Below are 19,171 nucleotides of genomic sequence, written 5' to 3'. Positions count from 1 at the left end.
AAGAGAAGTTGTTTATTGTGAACAACCAACAACGCCAGAGAACATGAAAAACAGAATAATAACAGCTTGTACTACAATTAATTCCACAATATTTGAAAAGGCCAGAGAGTCTTTTATTCTACGTTTCAAAAAATGTATCGATGTGGAGGGGCATCATTTCGAATATCTATTACAATGATAGTTTGAAAAATAGGTTCGTGAAAAAGTATTACAAATTTCATAATGGGGTTTCGTGATAGTAAACATGTTTATTTACTCTTACAGATTCCCGAATGACGTCTTGGTCTCTAAAGTTTCGATAGACAAAAGTTTTTCGTTTCCATTTAATTTTCGATCTTAAAGGTCATTTCAAGGTCATGTAATGTACATATCTGAACGTATTTTTACATCAGCTACACAATGCAATAAAAACAATTATACAATTATACGCAAAAAGCATCGACAACCTTGTAAACTCCGAAAAAAATTACCCTAGAAAAAAAATTTTGTTGTAAAGGAAAGGTCTTTTCAAACCATTCAAATACCATACAAAATATATTTTGTACTCCCACAATTAGAGGAGATATTTAGGTGGCCTTATTTAGGTGGACAACCCTGTATAAGCAAATGTCGCATCCCCTCTACTTATCCCCACTGCGTACCGTTAAGTTGCGTTCCCACTGCGTCGGCACGGCTCGACATTTGCCATTAGGCACAGCGCACAGTGGTCCTAAATCCCGAAAAGTTGGCCAAAATATGAAGGAGTTCTTCAATTTAGTTAAAAATTTGTAGGTAGGGGTTTTTGAGGTCGCTGATTACGAATTAAGAGTCATAATTAGAAAAAACAAAATGGCGACTCCAATATAGCGAAAGAAATGTAGGAATCACCAGTTTGCTTTACAGGGTGTTCGGCCACCCTTTGGAAAAATTTGAATGGGAGATTCCAGAGGCCAAAATAAAACAAAAATCAAGAATACTAATTTGTTTATGGAGGCTTCGTTAAAAAGTTATTAACGTTTAAAGTACCGTCCGTACTGAATTTTTTTCTAGAAAGTGGATAGGATTTCAGGGGTATGTGTATTTACCAAAAATAATTGTAATTGAGCCCCGCAACCAAAAATAATTTTTTCAGAATGATTTGAAATTTTTTAATTTAATTTTTTAATAACTTTTTAATGGAGCCTCAGTCAAGAAATGGATACTCTTGATTTTCGTCTTATTTTGGCCTTTAGAATCTCCCATTCAAATTTATCCCAGGGGTGGCCGAACACCTTGTATACGTAAACAATCTAAATGAAAATGAAAGAAAGAGAAAACGAAAGTTAATACCGCACAGATGTTTCATGTCTGTCATAAAGTAAAGCAAATATAAGGCACAATTTACAGCTTTCAGCAGGGCCTACATATTTTTGGATTCTTAGTGCTTTTACATGACAAATGCGAAAAAATGTTTTAATTAGGAATTCTCAAATTTTATTAATTGTTTTCGAAATAAATAATTTTTCATCTAATTAGTGTAATGCAGATTTATAGTCAATAATGAACTAGATCAACTGGTTCATTAAAAAATAAAGAATTTTTAATAATAAAAAATTATTTATGCATTAGTTTCAAGATTTATTAAATTTAATAATAAGTCTACCCAAAATTATACATTATTTATTTTAAAAAATTTGTTATATCTGCCACAGTTTCCAAGAAAAAACCGCGTGATTTAGTAACGCGGCCATTCTGCATTATCAAATAGGGTTGTACTATCAGTCGGGCAAAAACGAGCAGCTAATTTTTGCAAATTCTATAAGATCAAAGTATCAAATACAAGCCTGAAGAGGAATTGTACCGTGATATTGTGGAATATGCAACTTTTTGCTTACTTGTTTGCGATGTATGTATGAAATTTTACATTCTATTTTCAGTAATAAATGTACCGGTTTACAAACTTACTGGATAACAATTTTTGATATGTTAGTACTCAGAAATGTTCTACTTACTTTCAGGAACAGCATCCATTTTGCAGAATTGAAATTGATGCCTTCTAAAAAAACTTGTGACTGTGTACTGACGCTTACGTTCTCGACAAACGACTGATTAATGAAACCGAAGTTTGGATCGCAATTGCCATCCAGGTATAAAAATATGATTCATTTCATTTTCCCTACCCTAATGATGTCTCTTTAGAGAGGGAAAATGAAATGAGTCATATTTTTATACCTGGATGGCAATTGCGATCCAAACTTCGGTTTCATTAATCGTTTCATTAGTCGGTTTCACTAACGATTCCGACAGTTCAAACCTTCATAGCGAAAAATTATTTTTTGGGGTTTTGGCCACGATTTTACGATTTGAGACCACTGTGCAGCGTCTTGGCACAACGTGCTACACGGTGAAGCCATTTCTTTCTCATTCCATCAATAGTGAAACACAAAACGCGACGAATCAAAATTTCTTTCGTAAACGGTGCTAATTTTTCTCATTATAAAATGTTGAGTAACGATGAACTAATAACTGTTGCTGCTGCATTTATAGTCATAATAAAAAGAAATTAATTTGTTTTTAAATTTAAGCAACTGCAATTTCTTTTCAGTTAGATACTGATTAACATCGATAGGAAACATTTTTTCGTCAGATCATCCAAAGGGTCTGAAAAATCGTGGAGACTAGTTCATATGCCTCACCCTGTATAATAATAGGTGAATCGTGTCTTCAGTCAGATACGAATACTGACTCTGATTCAGCTGTAGGCATAGTATAATATATAATTGATTTAAAAAGTATATTTAATAACAAAATTCAAATAAGCGTTAATTTTTTATTCTTTAATCCTATATTTTATGTACTCCAGTGATTAATTCGATTTTTTCAAGCATTCTCGATAAACTGGGGAAGAAAGTTTCCCAATAAAAGTTACCCAGTAATCATGTGACAACAAATAGTAAACGAAAAAATTGGTAAAATTGTATTTTTGTATCTCGATGAGGGTTTCAGAACGAAATTGACATGACATTCTATACGTTGAGGACTCAACAGACTGCTTGACTGAGGCACGCTGTATTTTTTTGTTTGTTTTCTGAGAATACAGCAGCAACAAAACGATCTCTTTTGATGTTTACTGACATCTTGTCGATCGACTTGCTTGCATGCCATTCGGCTTTTCAAGCCATGTTATCCGAGACGATGCAGGTCTTTAGATTGTTTGGCTTTGCTGATAATTGCGTACGGTGCCGATCGGCCGTGCTGATAACAAATGCCGACGCAGTGGAGACACAGTTTTTTGGCATTACCGATCTGCCGTGCCGAATGACAAATACATATCGACGCACTGGGGACGCGGTTTAGAACCCAGCACACGCTGCACCGTCGAGGAGTGTGGCCAAAGGCATAATTGAGTGCATCGATGTCGACACTAGAAACGATGAACTTCTTTAGCGCCTAACGGAATGGTGGGGATAGCAGACATATACTGTTCCACTAGCCATGTGTACGTGAGCTCGGTAATTTGCGTAACTTAGGGTAATCGAGAAAGAAGGCGAGAGTGTGAGCCCTACCTTCTTGCCCTTGAAACAGCTGAAGTACAACCTTGCGATAATCGGTATACGAATCTTAGTCTTGACTGCCGCAACATTTTTATTTTCCAACCAATATAAGGTATAAGGAAAGTACCATAACGAAAAAAAATTTTGAAAAATTTTGCTTATACCTCACATAGATCGGAAAGTAAAAATACTGGGGCAGTCAAGACTTGAAATCGTATGCCGATTATCGCGAGGTCCTATTTCAGCTGTTGCAAGAACAAGAAGGAAAGGTTCACACTTGTTTTCTTTATCGATTTCCCGAAGTTGTGTGAAATGCCGAGCTCACGTACACGTGGCTCGTGGGATAGTATGCAGGGTGTTCGGCTACCCCTGAGAAAAATTTACATGAGCGATTCTAGAGGCCAATATAAGACAAAAATCAAGAATGCCAATTAGTTGATGGAGGCTTCGTTACAAAGTTATTAACGTTTAAAGTTTGGCCTGTAGAATGGCAATCCGCGTACAGTTGCGTTCGCACGGAAGGTTGCGGCAGGCCAGTGCTAGTGGTTCTCACGCAGCATGAAAAATTCTACTTACTGATGTTATCGACAGCCTTAGATGTTTGACCACTAATGGAAATGCGAACATCTTACGTTGAATAAGATTCAACCTGTTTTATGAAAATCCAGAAGGGCATATCAAAACTCGTCCGACGAGATTTTCATAGAGAAAGAGTGAATGCCACTTCTAATACACAATGTTGTGCACAAAAATCACCCACACGCGATCATACACGCTCCACGATCGTCGACAGTGCCCGTAAGTGTCCACAAATAAACCTTTCAGGCACTAACTACTATGCAATTAAATAAACACGCATCGCAATTATGTTATTCGTGAGTGTCTATGGACGGTATATCTCGGACGCTCAGTTCCTCTTTGTCATATGCTCGCTGTACTTTTTTTTTCTACACTCACCGTTTCCAGTAGCCGTCAACAAAGTACATATCAAGAATCGCTTCTTGTCCGCGCTACAGCCGAGCGTTAAGCCTCGAGAGTGTCGCTTCTATGTATAGAGAAAATACTGTAGTCAACTTTAGCATGCATTTGTGAGATAAGACAAATACGAGCAATAAGTATCAGTTAGTATCGAAATTCAGTACTTTTTCGAAATTGTGAAGTGCAATAAAATAAAAAGAAAAAAAAACAGGAACAGATTTTTTCGTGAAAAATGGTATTTAATAAACATTACATATGTACTATATTTAGATGGTGCGATTGTATAAATATACGTGTAATACTATCCAGGGTGTTATGTTTAAGGAACCATTCTACCTTTTAGGCAAGAAAAAAAGATGTTTCTTTGTGATTTTTTTTTGCGGGCTATTAAAGAGAGATTAATTTCGGGTTTTGTGGATATATATTTATTATATATTTAACTATATTTCTGTTGATTATGCAGTTTTTGTAGATCAACAAACAACAGTTTTTACGTACAGCGCTCGACTGCGTAGGTAGTATTTTGCGAACGAGTTATTCGAAATCCAAAAACCGAAGATTTTCTTAATATAGATAAGTTTGGTTATAGCATGAACTAAGATCTTTTCAAAAAAACGAAAAGTGGCACAATGGTAGTTATTTTACGAAAAGGTACCGAATATTTTCATATATTTGGTTGCTTTTTTGTTAATAAAAGAAAAAATATTGCATATATCGCAGTTCACTTAGTTCATTTTTTTTGTTGATGTTGATATCTTGAATAGTTTTCATGTTATTGTCCATGTAGTGTCGAAAAATGTAGTTTCGAGAAAAACAGCTTCAAAGTTTTACGTTCAGTTGCTATACCTGCGCGTGGTACATTTCAGCAGGCTATAACTTCGTTAGTTTTTCGAATTTCAATTTAATATTTGGTAGATATATTTTCGAGACTATATACTAAAAGAAAACAAAAAAAAATCGATTTTTTTAATCCCACAAAGTAGAAAGATCCCTTAAGTGCGACAGGTGGCATATCTCATGAGGTATTGAAGCTATCAACAAAGTGTTCTTACAAAAGTTGTTTTATTTAAAGGGGAAAATTATGTGGTATAAATAATTTTTGCATAGGTGGAGTGGTGGGGGAGATTTCAAAGTCAAGCCAATTTTTTTAAATGGAACCATATATTTTTTTGTTCATAATATAATAGCATTTGTTGAGACAAATTTACCAACCTACTACATGATATCATTACGAGTCAGATCAACAGAAATCACTAGTCGAACCCTACATATTGCAGCGAGTGACGCACCGAATGTTCCCGACTCGATTCTATCGTATAAACAAACCGAGCTCTTTATCTCCACTCAGGCGTCTAAGTTTATACTTTCGGCTTCGAATAGTCACTTTAAGAAGTACTTTTGGATAAACTTCCGAAAAGAACATACTTCCAATTTTTTTTATACTCTGGATTCTTACGTATTTTGACGAGCTGATTACGAGTACGATTGTGAAAATTGGCGCAAATTTTATTTTCATAGCGGAAACCATGAAAAAAACATAAAAATCATAGTTTTTTTATTTAATTCCGTAAATAATGAGAATTTTGTAAAATACTTCAGATAAAAGGTGTAGACCTCATCAAAATACACATTTTATACTGTATTGATTTTTGCCATAAAGATAATAGTTTTTGAGAAAAACGATATTAAATCATACTCGTAATCAGCTCGTCAAAATAAGTAAGAATCCAGAGTATAAAAAAAATCGGAGATATATCCTTTTCGGAATTACACCCGTACTTTTAGAGAGTTAAGAAGTCGAAAGAAAGAAAGAATTTAATTTGTTGTTGCAGCGTAACAGTAAACTCATAAATCCAGCGGATGTAGGGTCACACCCTCCAAACATTCATAAACAGTCAAGGTTTTCTGCTTATAACCTAATGCTCCTAAGACCGCTATTTAATTAGTAAATTCACTTAAATCCGTATGGCCTTCCAAATCCTCTGTGACTTTACTACCTGCAAGAACATCGATAACCAGTGCCAGATGTTTTATGACGTCTCAGGTACCGCGTGAAACATCTGGACACGTAAATATTATTAAAATGTACCGTTACATGTCGTTTCCTACCGATCAACTTTGTCTCTGTAATGATTGGTCAGCGTATTGGAAACCCAAAACCAATCCGCGATTGATTTTTTCTTCCATGACCTTAATAACACTCATTGCGAGATTACTTTTTTTTGATAACCTTGTCATGAATTCAGATTAAGTCAAAAATTTAAACCGACAACAACAAGAGAAGAACAGATTACTGGCGGATATAATCTTACTGAAATGTCCAAGCGTATCCCCTCTAAACAGTCGCTAGTACTTTGCTATACTTACAGTGACTCTCAAAAATATTCAGACATATCGGTATAACTAACTTTTCGGTTTGATATTTCAATTGTTTATAAAGCAACCGTTCTGGATATTGTTTCTAGCAATAGGTCAGTTATTAATGTTGATTAACATATACAATTTATTTAAAAAATTTACATATATTGCATAATAAATCTATATTACGAAAAAATGTTTCATTTTTGGCTCACAAAAATATTCGGACAATATTAATTTTTATCACTTATTCAGTGTAATTTGATATCATAAAATAATTTTAATACTTCGTGACGTAACTTTTTTATTTAAGAACGTGTATCAATCTGTTTGGCATATTATTTATAATTTTGTTTAAATATTCCACAGTTATATTCGACCATTCACTTTGAAGTCTTCGTTTTAATTCAGCTATTGATGAAATTGGAGCTTTCTGAAGTTTCCTATCTAATTCATCCCATAAATTTTCGATAGTATTAAGGTTCCGTGATTGTGGTGGGGGATGAAGAATTTTGAGACTGCGATATAATAAAAACTCTTGCACAATGCGTGACTTGTGCTTGGGGTCGTTGTCTTGATAAAACGCAAAATTATTATTTATCCCCATTTTTTCAGCAGTTTGAACTAAATTACTTTTAAGTATATTTAAATAAAGGTTTTTGTCCATGATACCGTCAATAAACACTAAGTTACCGACTCCATGTGACGAAATGCAGTCCCAGATCATGACACTGCCCCCTCTGTGTTTCACCGTACCTCTTGTATCCTTAAAATGAAACTCTTGATTCGTTTTCCGCCACACCATAGTTTTTCCATCGGAATTGCACAGGTTGAACTTGCTTTCATCGGCAAATATTACGTTCTTCCACCATGCCTCATCCTTAGAAATTAGCTCTTTTGTAAAACTTATCCGTTTCTTCGTATTTACTTCGTTGATAAATGGTTTCTTTCTGGCTACTCTTCCATTGTATCCAGCTTGTCTCAGTGTCCTCCAGACTGTTTCGGTCGACACTTGTTTGGAGCTTTCTTCTAATAGTTCACTAACTATTTTTGGAGCACTTAATTGCGGATATTTTTTCACTTTTCAAATAATTCTTGTTTTTTCCCTCGTACTTAAGAGACTCGGTCTTTCAGTTTACGGAATAGATTCAATGCGATTCTCAATATGAAACCGTCGACTGATATCCGCAATAGTAATTTGCTTATATGAAACATAGCGCTAATTTCGCGATAGGTTTTTCCCTTTTTACGGTAGAAAATTATAAGTTGTCGCATATTGAACGTCGTATTCTTTCCTTTGCGACCCATTTTTGAGGAATCCACGTTAGGTACTGAAAGTAGTGAGACGGCATGGACCTCTGATGCTCCTCTAAATGCTGTATGTAAACAAACGTTTTTGCTACCTTGGAATATTGGGTTACCAGAAAGAAATTAGCGTGGAAATAATACGTATCCGAATATTTTTGTGAGTCAAAAATGAAACACTTTTTTTATAATATAGATTTATTATGCAATATATGTAAATTTTTCAAATAAATTGTATATGTTAATCAACATTAATAACTGACCTGTTGCTAGAAATAATGTGAGCGAAAACTTTAGTATACAATTACATATAAAGTACAAATTGATATATAGATAACGGGTTAACATTCTGCACTCGCGCGATGCGTCCGTCTCGTAAGGCGGCCACGAGGTAAGAGAGCTGATCGGACGTATTGTCGCTGAAACAAAAGGTAAACGGAGGAAGTTACATGGTTTTCTAGAACGTTTGCGTGATTTCTATCGCGCGCTATTCAACTTGACGCAAACCAGCTATCAAATAATATCCAGAACGGTTACTTTATAAACAATTGAAATATTAAACCGAAAAGTTAGTCATACCGTTGTGTCCGAATATTTTTGGGAGTCACTGATTTGTGGTAGTGTGTTTTCGTTGTGTGTGTGCGTGTTTTGAATGTGTGAAAATGTCATTAACTATTAAGGAAAAAGTAGAACTAGTTCTTCTTCGAGGTAAGGGACACTTATCCTATCCGGAAGTGAGAGATGAATTTCACAGTCAGTTCCCAAATAGACCAAAATTGCCAGTGTCAACGATACATAAAATTGCAAAATTATTCTGAGACAGGAAGTGTCACACGACAAAGACACCGAACTGGTACGTGGTCAGAGGACGATGAAATTAATGTATTCGTAATGTGGCAGCAAATTGTGGTCTTTCGACAAAGATCATTCACAGAATTCTTAAAAAAATAATTTAAAGCAACTGACGTTCATAAAATTTTTCCACAAGATTTTACAGCACGAGTAAAATTTTCCATATAGATATTTGAAAATGTTGCCTATGATCCAGATTTCATTCGTCATATGTTAATAACCGATGAATGCATTTTTTATACAAATAATATGATACGTCATCAAAATACCAGGATGTAGGAAACTTCTAATCCGCATTGGATTCAGGAAAATAATAACCAATACCGAAAATCTGTTATGATCTGGTGCGGAATACATAATTGAAAAATAATTGGACCATATTTTTTTGAGGGATATATCTGTAGCGGTAGTGTCGGAGGCGAGACGAAGGGGGTTTTGCCGACCCGACGATCGCCCCGCCTTTCGGTCTACAGTTAGTTGAAGTCGTTGGCTGTTAGAGATCGAGAGTCTTTATGTATGTTGAAACCAAAGAGAGTGTATTTTAGTTAGAAAATAAAACATAGGTGCAATACCAGATAGGAGAAGGAGTGTATTTATTGAACCTACATATTAATACAACAACATATTTGGTGTTTCTTCAAACGTATTTATCAAATATTTTGGATGATATGCCATTGTCATTGAAGGAAAAACTTTGGTTTTGAGGTGGTTGTGACGGGAAAGTAAGGAGTCAGTGAACTAAGGACGGGTCATAGCTGAGCTTTGTATTTTATTTCGGCAAAGACGGTCGTACAACTCGCGTAGCTCGCGTGACCGCTCTCAACGAATTCTCTACCAGAACTTACTTACAAACTAACCGTTCGCACGCTGACGCATTTTAACGAAAATCATGCTTTCTCATTCTCACAGTTCGCCTACCCTCGAAATCAAACCAAACACACTCACCCTACGCGACACTCGTCCCAATCGTCCAAATATTCTCTCGACGCTATCGCACACCGAACCATTCATTCAAACATACCTTAGACTTAAATTAAACACATGGCGGAGACGTGGCGCCAGTTTGTCGCCGCCACAGTTCCAACATGACGGAGTTTCTGCTCATTATGCTGCATCTGTTCGAAATTGGCTCAATAACACTTTTCAAAATAAGTGAGTTGGACGTAGAGGACCACTTACATGGCCTCCAAGATCACCAGACCTTAGCTCCTGTGACTTTTTTCTGTGGGACTACCTAAAACAGATTGTGTTCCAGACACCTGTTGAAAGTATTGATGATCTACGCACAAAAATTATAGTTGCTTTCGAAAAAATAACAAATAATATACTAAAAGGTGTCGAAAGATAATTTTTAAAGAGATTAGAAACGTGCATACTCAACGATGGTGGACATGTTGAAAGATAAAGTACATACAACGTCATTAATTAAGTCTTGTTATTACAAACTAGTGATAAGTAAAAATTCAAAACAATCATTTATGACATCTAGAATAATTCATAATTTCTCATATTTATTGTAGGATTGACATCTGTACAATCTCAGGAAAAACTAATTAAAAACTGGATTGGTCCAGTATAAGCAAATAGTATAGTCACGCAGGATTCATTTTAATTAAGAACTCACAAATTGCGTTGATCTGACTGCCTTGCGTCTCAATAATTTATGGCTCTATAGCATGGAATGATGTCATGTAGTAGGTTGTTCAATTTGCCTCAACAAACACTATTATATTATTAACAAAAAAATATAGTTCCATTTAAAAAAATTAGTTTGACCTTGAAATATCCCCCACCATTCTACCTACACAAAAATTATTTATATCATATTGCGTGCCCTTTTAAGTAAAACAACTTTGATCGAAACACTTTTTTGATAATTTTAATACCTCGTGAGATATTCCACCTTTCGCACTTAAACGTAACACCCTGTATACAGCTGCAAAAAATTATACTGGGAGATTCTAGAGGCCAAAATAAGACTGAAATCAAGAATACCAATTTGTTGATTGAGGCTTCCTTAAAAAGTTATTAACGTTTAAAGTTCCGACTGTAGAACGCCTGTGAACAGCTACGTACGCGTGATAGTGGTTCAAACTTACAAAACTATGAGGCTGTCGATACGTCACTAAGTAGAGTTTTTCATGCTGAGTGAGAACCACTATCGCATGCACGCAGCTATTTGTAGTTTGCCGTTCTACAAGCGTAACTTTAAACGTTAATAACTTTTTAACAAAGTCTCAATCAACAAATTGGTATTCTTGATTTTCATCTTATTTTGGCCTCTAGAATTTTACATTAAAATTTTTCCCAGGGGTGGCCGAACACCCTGTATAAGATACTCTGGTAAACTTCTTGATTTGTTTCTCATTTGCTTTTTCAGTTTATCAGATTCACTTTCATTCCGTCTTCGATAAGAAAAAAGCAAGAACTGTCCACTCAAAAACATTTTCTATACGTTAAGTTTTTTCGCTGATTCGAATAAATACTATATTTTGAATAAAATCAGTTATATCATCTTTAAATATAATCATAGTATGTATGGTTAAATATAATCACAGCAGTATGAAATTGTATGATTATTATATTTTTATCCTTATTTTTATTCAAATTAAAATTTTAAATAAAATTCCTACTTTTATAAGATTTTAAAATTGTTTATTTCTGTTTGTCATAGTGCACTCTTGTTCATCATTGTAGCATCAGAAAGTGCACAAACAACGTATTATATGTCTTCAAAGAGAAATGAAACATCTGAGACTTACGATAATGTTACATTGGATAGCATGGAAGGTGATAGTTTAGAATCACCCAATATAGCTATCGTCAAATTGAAGGATCCAATCAAATTAGAGAGTAATTACAAGGATCATTATTATCAAGTAAGAATTCAATATAAAAAATACCATATTTTAAATAATAAGATTATTGAGAATTATTAAAGTTTGCATAAAATTTCTTTTGTAGTTTTATAAAAGTATTTAATTTTTCTTTTCAAAAATTTAGGAAAACTTTGCTAAAAAGCTTACTAAGTCTGAAACCGTTAAACTTGGCGATGCAACGAAGAAAGACAATATTTATAAAAATGTAGATTTTGTGGCCGAGAGTCTTCCTCAACAACCCAATCTATCTCAGGGGTAAGTTTACACTTTGTATCTATATTACTGAAGATAATTTCATTACAATATATTCTGTCAGATGGTCGCGATTTATTTGTGTTAGAAAGTCATTCCTACCAGTTTTTCGAATTATTTATATCGAGGGAGCCATGAGCAACGAGGTGATACTCATTGTCATTGTTCCTCACCCTCTCATCGGCAGGGACATGTACTGAAATGCGAAATACCGGTATTTACCACTTTTATACTTTCATAACTATTATAGAAACCGAAATATAGAAATACTGGTATGACGTCATGTCGCTATATGAAAATATCGATATGCAATATTTACTGGCTATTTAATCGGTCTCTCTAGTTCAAGCACAATTCTCAAAATTTGGTTTTATGTAGACATCTAAATCCGGTACTACATTTTTATCATAATTTCACTCATCGCGAAGAGTATGTTGACAAGGATAAAAAATATAACTTTTCTTAGCCAAATCGAAAATTTGAATTTGTAGGAGGGAGGGGGGAGGGGGAGGATATTATATCATATTATGATATTTTAATAACAATGAAAAGGATGTTTTTGACAATATCGGGAAGGAGAGTGGCGAGGTTCACTGAAGACGTCTTTTCGGTACACAGAAATTAACCCTGAGAAGGACTGTTGGTTTATTATTCAGACAAAACCAGAACGTTTTTATAAAGGTCAAGTGGTCCGTCGTCGAAGGGCTCTGAGACAGTGTGGCCAGATTTGGCATAATTGAGTGCATCGACGTCGACACTAGAAACGACGAACTTCCTTAGAGTCTAACGGAGTGGTGGGAATAGTAGGCATATACTACCGCAAGAGCCACGTGTACGTGAGCTTGGCACTTCGCGCAACTTCGGGAAATCAAGGTGTTGTATACCGGGTAGGTAAATGAATCCGCGGCCCACGGCACTTAATCTCAATAGATATATTCTCTATTCCGCCTTCACACTTCTTGCTCGCACCTCGTTCCTCGCTACGCGGAGAATCGTCTCTCCTCGCGAATCGCTCGCATTTTGTTCTCCCGGCTCGTCGCTTGTTTCTCCAACAACCGACACCGGCGACACACCCATCCTTACCCGCGGAAATACGAACTTTTCCCCGAGTATAATATAACATCTCTTCCTCCCCTTGCGACAACGAAATTTCAATCATTTGTAAATAATTTTGAACTATAATAAGTATAACCTACGCACCGTACATAACTAATATAATCTAACCTAAGTAATATAATTTTTTTTTTTTAATAAGGAATCGGTACGCCAAAACGTTCAGGTCCTGTTCGGTTTCGCGTAGATCTTCGTGGAATCCTCGGTGCCTGTTCTCCGCCCCCTTGTGCATTTTCCTCCCTTGATAACTGCCCTCCGGTGTCATAAGTTTCCTCATTTGATCTTTGGAACTCTTGAGTTTCCTCCATTTCTTTTCGTGACGTATCCGGTGGGTTGTAATCCCATTCCTCAACGTGGCTCGCGTCCTGTATTGGGATCATGCCTACCTTGCATATTTGATTTATATGCCTTTTCCAGGTTCGTCCATCATCTAATCGTACTATGTAATGCAAGTCCCCTAATTTCTGTTTAATTATCCCGAATTTCCATCTCACCTGTCCGTAATAATTCCTACATTTTACTCTTTCCCCTACTTGTAATATTCGCAAATTTTTACTGATTGCCTTTTTCTTATCTCCCGTCTCTTCCTTTTTCGGTAACAATAGATCTAAACGTGTCCTTACTTTATAATTAAAAATTCTTTCGGCTGGTCGTTTATATACGCTAGTCGTTTGATGCGGAGTGCAACGGTAACGCAATAAGAAGTTTTGTAACGCCGCTATAATTTCTGTTTTATTTGCTTGTACGCCTTGGAATCTTTTCTTTAACGCGGATTTCAACGTTTGAACGAATCTCTCAGCCTGTCCGTTTGTGGCTGGGTGAAAGGGTGCAGTAGTCTGATGCTTGATTCCATTTAATTGTAAAAATTGTGTAAATTCAGTAGAAATGAACGATCGGCCATTATCGGATACTATTAATTCCGGGATTCCGAACATTGAAAACGTTTGCTTTAATTTTTGAATTGTTGTCGCGCTTGTTATGTCTTTCGTCATATGTATTTCCGGCCACTTTGAAAATGCGTCAATTAGTACAAGAAAGTAATGTCCCATAAACGGACCTGCGTAGTCTACATGAATTCTTTGAAAAGGAAACTCTGCCGGTTCCCATTCGTGACTGTGTATTTTGGGCGGATTACTTTGTGCTAGGTTACAATTTACGCAATCTTTAACTGTAGCTTCTAAATCGTGATCAATGCGTGGCCACCATAAATACCTTCTTGCAAACGCTTTCATTTTTACTATTCCTACGTGTTCCGCATGTAATTCCTGTAATATTCTTTTCCGGAGTGGCCTAGGTATTAAAACTTTGCCTTTACGTAAAACCACTCCCCGTTGGCAGCTAAATTCTGTTTGCGGTATATTAAACCTATCCCTTAATCCTAATTCTTTTCCTTGCAATAAACCTTCCTTTAACTTTTTCAGTTCCGCATCTCGCATTGTCTCCAACACCAAGTCTTTAAATGTAACTGGCAATGCCTGTATTAAGTTTATTTCATATTCATCAACTACGTCATATTCGAAATCATTCTCAATTTTAACCGGCAGACGCGACAATCCGTCCGCATTTCCGTGTAACTTTGTATTTTTGTATTTTATATCAAACGTAAATGCTTGCAAGAAAATAGCATAGTGTTGCATACGCATAGCACTATGTATTGGTAATGTTTTTTGCTGCGAAAATATCTGTGCTAACGGCCGGTGGTCGGTATATAATGTGAAACGATTACCATACAAAAATTGATAAAATTTCTTCACTGCAAAAATAATCGCATATGCTTCCTTATCAATCTGAGCGTATTTCCTTTGCGTATGAGACAATGATTGAGATGCGTACTGTATCACACGTTCAGTACCATCCGGATACTTGTGAGAAAGTACGGCCCCGACGCCGTAAGCGCTCGCATCGCAGGCTACTATTAACGGAAGTTTCGGATTATAGTGTACTAAAATCTTGTCACTCATAAATTCTTTCCTTGCAGTAATAAAAGCTTTCTCACACGCTGCCGTCCACCGAAAAGGGACTTCTCGCCCTTCCCGTTTCTCTAAAAGTGTATGCAAAGGAGTTAAAATTGAACTTAAATTTTGTATGAATCGACCATAGTAATTCACCATTCTTAGGAATGCGCGTAATTCTGTAATATTCCGTGGCCTGGGCATGTGTTTGATTGCCTCTGTTTTATTCCTATCTTTATGTATGCCATACTTATTTATATAATATCCGCAGTAAGTTATCCCTTTTTGAAAAAATTCACTTTTCTCCTTGTTAATCCTTATATTATAACTCGCTAAACGCGTAAGTACTTCGTTAAGTCGTTGTAAATGCTCTCTGTCATTTGTCCCCGTGACTTTGATGTCATCCAGAAACACTGATACCCCTGGAATACCCTTAAGGATGTTTTCCATTTCTCGTTGCCAGATTGCGGGTGCTGACGCGATGCCATACAATAAACGCGTACTTCTGAACAATCCCCGGTGTGTATTTAACGTTAGATACTCCCTATCGTCCGGGTGAATCTCCATTTGGAGGTATGCTTCTTTCAAATCAATTTTTGAAAATTTTTCCCCGCCTGCAAGTGTACTAAATAATTCGTCTACCGTCGGAAGCGGATACTCGTCAATTTGTAAACATTTATTTAGTGTGACGCTAAAATCCCCGCACAGGCGGATTCTATTTCCTTTTTTTAAAACTGGTACAATCGGTGTTGCCCATGCTGAGGTGTTAACTCTCTCTAAAATACCTTCGTTTTCTAATTTCTCGATTTCTTGATCCACTAGTGAAATAAGTTTAAACGGAACTCTACGTGCTTTGAGAAAAATTGGACGCGTATTTTCTTTAAGCGTTAATCTAGCTTGAATACCCGTTATTTTCGTGGATGTTCTATCCAATTTACTTTCGTATTCTTTTAATGTAGCTTGTAATGTATTGGTCGTATTTGTACCTAAAGTGAACAATGAATTGTTTAACTGTATTTGTAATTGACGAGTCCACTCGCGACCCATTAATGGTTCCCGGTCCGTATCTGCGACGTCCATATGTAACACTTTAATTATGTCTTTGTATTCGACTCGAACCTCTACATAACCTATTATTGTAACGACGGTTTTGCAATAAGACGTTAATCTTAGTTCGGTATTTTTAATTTGAGCATTTGGTATCCACTTCTTAACGAAATACTTACTTACAACGGTTACTGCCGCGCCACTATCAACCTCAAAACGCATTGGCCTACCTTCTACATTTACCATGACGTAATATTTTTCCCTGTATCGCTCCTGTCCCGTTTCTATCCATAATATATCATTCAACTGATTCGCCATACCTTGGTTCTTTCGCATACATACTTTTTGTAAATGACCTTTTGTACCGCAATTCCTACAGGTTACATTTCTATTTAGCGTACATTTCGTAGCGAAGTGCTTTCCACCGCATCTAAAACATGAAGTATTATTACCATTATGACCTAAACTAACGGGGCGCTTGAATTTATTTGATGTGCATGGCCCTGAATCCGTTGGAGTCTTCTTTATCCACTCCTGCCGATTCTTCTTCTTGCTTGAATTTTTCTGCTCCACGTAATCAACTGAGGCGGTACCCGACTGTATCTGGTTCACGTCTCTTTCTGTCAATTCCATCGAAATTGCTGTTTCTACAGCCCTTTCAAAAGTCAAATCTTTAATCTCTAATAATCGAGACTGTATGCGCTTACTTGTTAACCCAAAAACGAGCTGGTTCCTGAGAGCGCTTTGTAAATATGATCCGAATTTACAGTGGATGCTCAATTTGTGCAGGGCCGCCACGAATTGTTGTACCGTTTCGCCCTCGAACTGCCTCCGTTGATGGAAACGAAAATTTTCCGCAACCTCCAACGGTTCCGGGGCGTAAAATTCTTCTAATTTTTCCGTAAGCTTTTTATACGTAGCCTGATACGGGTCGGTCGGTGCTAATCTATCGCACAGGATATCGAAAGATTTAGGGCCAATAAAATGTAGTAAGTACGCTACCTTTTTCGTTTCCGGTATGCTGAAAACGGCCATTGCTCCTTCAAATCTCATGACCCATCTCTTCCAATTTGTAGTCGCCGAGTCGAACATGTCGATCGCAATATTCCCGTAATTTGTATTGGTCTGTACTCTTTCCATCGTTCGTAACGAGTCTGTATGTCCACGTATTCTACGTACCGCTACACGCCTTCGCCGCCGATTTCAACTACACGTGCTTCGTCCAAACCACACTCTTAATTTAGGCGGTTTTTAATTTTTCTGAGGCGAACATATCGCTCAGAATCCCATCCTCGTCGCCATTCTGTTGTATACCGGGTAGGTAAATGAATCCGCGGCCCACGGCACGTAATCTCAATAGATATATTCTTTATTCCGCCTTCACACTTCTTGCTCGCACCTCGTTCCTCGCTACGCGGAGAATCGTCTCTCCTCGCGAATCGCTCGCATTTTGTTCTCCCGGCTCGTCGCTTGTTTCTCCAACAACCGACACCGGCGACACACCCATCCTTACCCGCGGAAATACGAACTTCTCCCCGAGTATAATATAACACAAGGAAAAAGGCAAGTGTGAGCCTTACTTTCTTGCTCTTGTAATAGCTGTAATTCGACTTCGCGATAATCGGCATACGATTCCAAGTCTCGACTGTCTCAGCATTTTTACTTTCCGACCTATGTAAGGTATAAGGAAGGTACCATAATGAAAAAAAATTTCGAAAATTTTTTTTAGCGGAAATATACGTTTTAAGACTCCCTGATCTGTTAGAAAATCGAAGTAAGCGAGCGGCTAAGACGAGCCACATGCGTTTTGTCAACGCGCGACCCCTTTCAAGGAATAGTTCCTTGAGAGCAGGGATGTCATAAAAAAACAAACGGTTACCCTGGCGAAGGCATCCGCCTCAGGCTAGAAGGAAGACATTCTTGTAGCGACCATCGCCTTGAACAGTTCAAATAAAGCAACAAGTTTTATTTTGAAAGCGCTCACAATAATTTGCCTGATTCTTACGAATCATATTGTGACTATTAAAAAAAAAGAAATTTTTTTGGTTCCTATGCTATTAACATGATTGCATCTAAGCGACTGAATGAATTTCAATGAAACTTTACATTTAAATTTTATATTCTCGTTTCAAGGTCTGATTAGATTTTGAGCCTGATCAGCTCTCTGATAGTGATGATTATTCGTCTTATAGTTTTATAATTATTTCGATACATATACAGTCGGTCACGAAAATATTCGGACACCACTATAGTTTTGACTATTATAGTCCGTACTTCAGAACTGTAAACAATGAGAACAAAAAGAGGTTTCACGTATGTTACTATGCAGTGTGTAGTTTACAAAAATATAAGAAATATTTGTTTACGATACGTGATTACATAAATAATAAAAGAAAAACGGAAAGTACGCTCATTTTCATGTCACAGAAATATTCGGACACTATCAAAACTAAGTTTATATCAGGATATATAAATCTTGTTTTTATTAATTAGTATTTTGTTGGATATCCCATATGTTTTATGACGTGCCGTAATCGCGTTGGTATGTTACAAATTATTTTTTTTAAATAATCTTGCCCAATACGCAGCCATTCTTCTTGCAGACGTCTTTTTAGCTCTTCTTTTGTGTTTATGGGAGTTGTCCGAATTCGGCGATCTAATTCGTCCCATAAATTTTCAATGGGATTCAAGTCTGGCGATTGCGGTGGTGGATGGAGGATATTCTTGCACGTGTACAATAAGAATTCTTGCACAATTCGCGATTTGTGCTTTGGGTCGTTATCTTGATAAAATTTTATCCCATTTTGAAGTCCCATATTATCAGCACTTTTCTTTAAATTTTTCTGCAAAATTTGTAGATATCTATTTTTGTCAAGGATATCGTCGATAAAAACTAATTCGCCTACTCCATGGACCGAAATAC

General features: G+C 36.5%; 1 protein-coding gene across 8 annotated transcripts in view; it reads left to right on the top strand.

The window, feature by feature from the left end:
* The window catches only part of LOC143345876 (SUN domain-containing ossification factor), a 177,956-nt gene that overhangs the window by 12,488 nt on the left and 146,297 nt on the right, over positions 1-19,171 (top strand). For 7 of the 8 annotated variants that reach the window (XR_013080334.1, XM_076773433.1, XM_076773432.1 and 4 more), the window contains 2 exons: positions 11,680-11,884; positions 12,009-12,139. The exons of the other annotated variant lie outside the window; for it this stretch is intronic. Coding sequence is in view for 6 of the 7 variants with exons in the window: in XM_076773433.1 (XP_076629548.1) it covers positions 11,680-11,884; positions 12,009-12,139 (336 nt within the window). In the remaining variant the exon portion in view is untranslated. The remainder of the gene's footprint in view (positions 1-11,679; positions 11,885-12,008; positions 12,140-19,171) is intronic. 8 annotated transcript variants of the gene reach the window in all.

This window comes from Colletes latitarsis, chromosome 9 (assembly GCF_051014445.1).
Source record: "Colletes latitarsis isolate SP2378_abdomen chromosome 9, iyColLati1, whole genome shotgun sequence".
In the NCBI taxonomy this organism is placed as follows: domain Eukaryota; kingdom Metazoa; phylum Arthropoda; class Insecta; order Hymenoptera; family Colletidae; genus Colletes; species Colletes latitarsis.
This window is presented reverse-complemented; position numbering and strand designations above follow the sequence as displayed.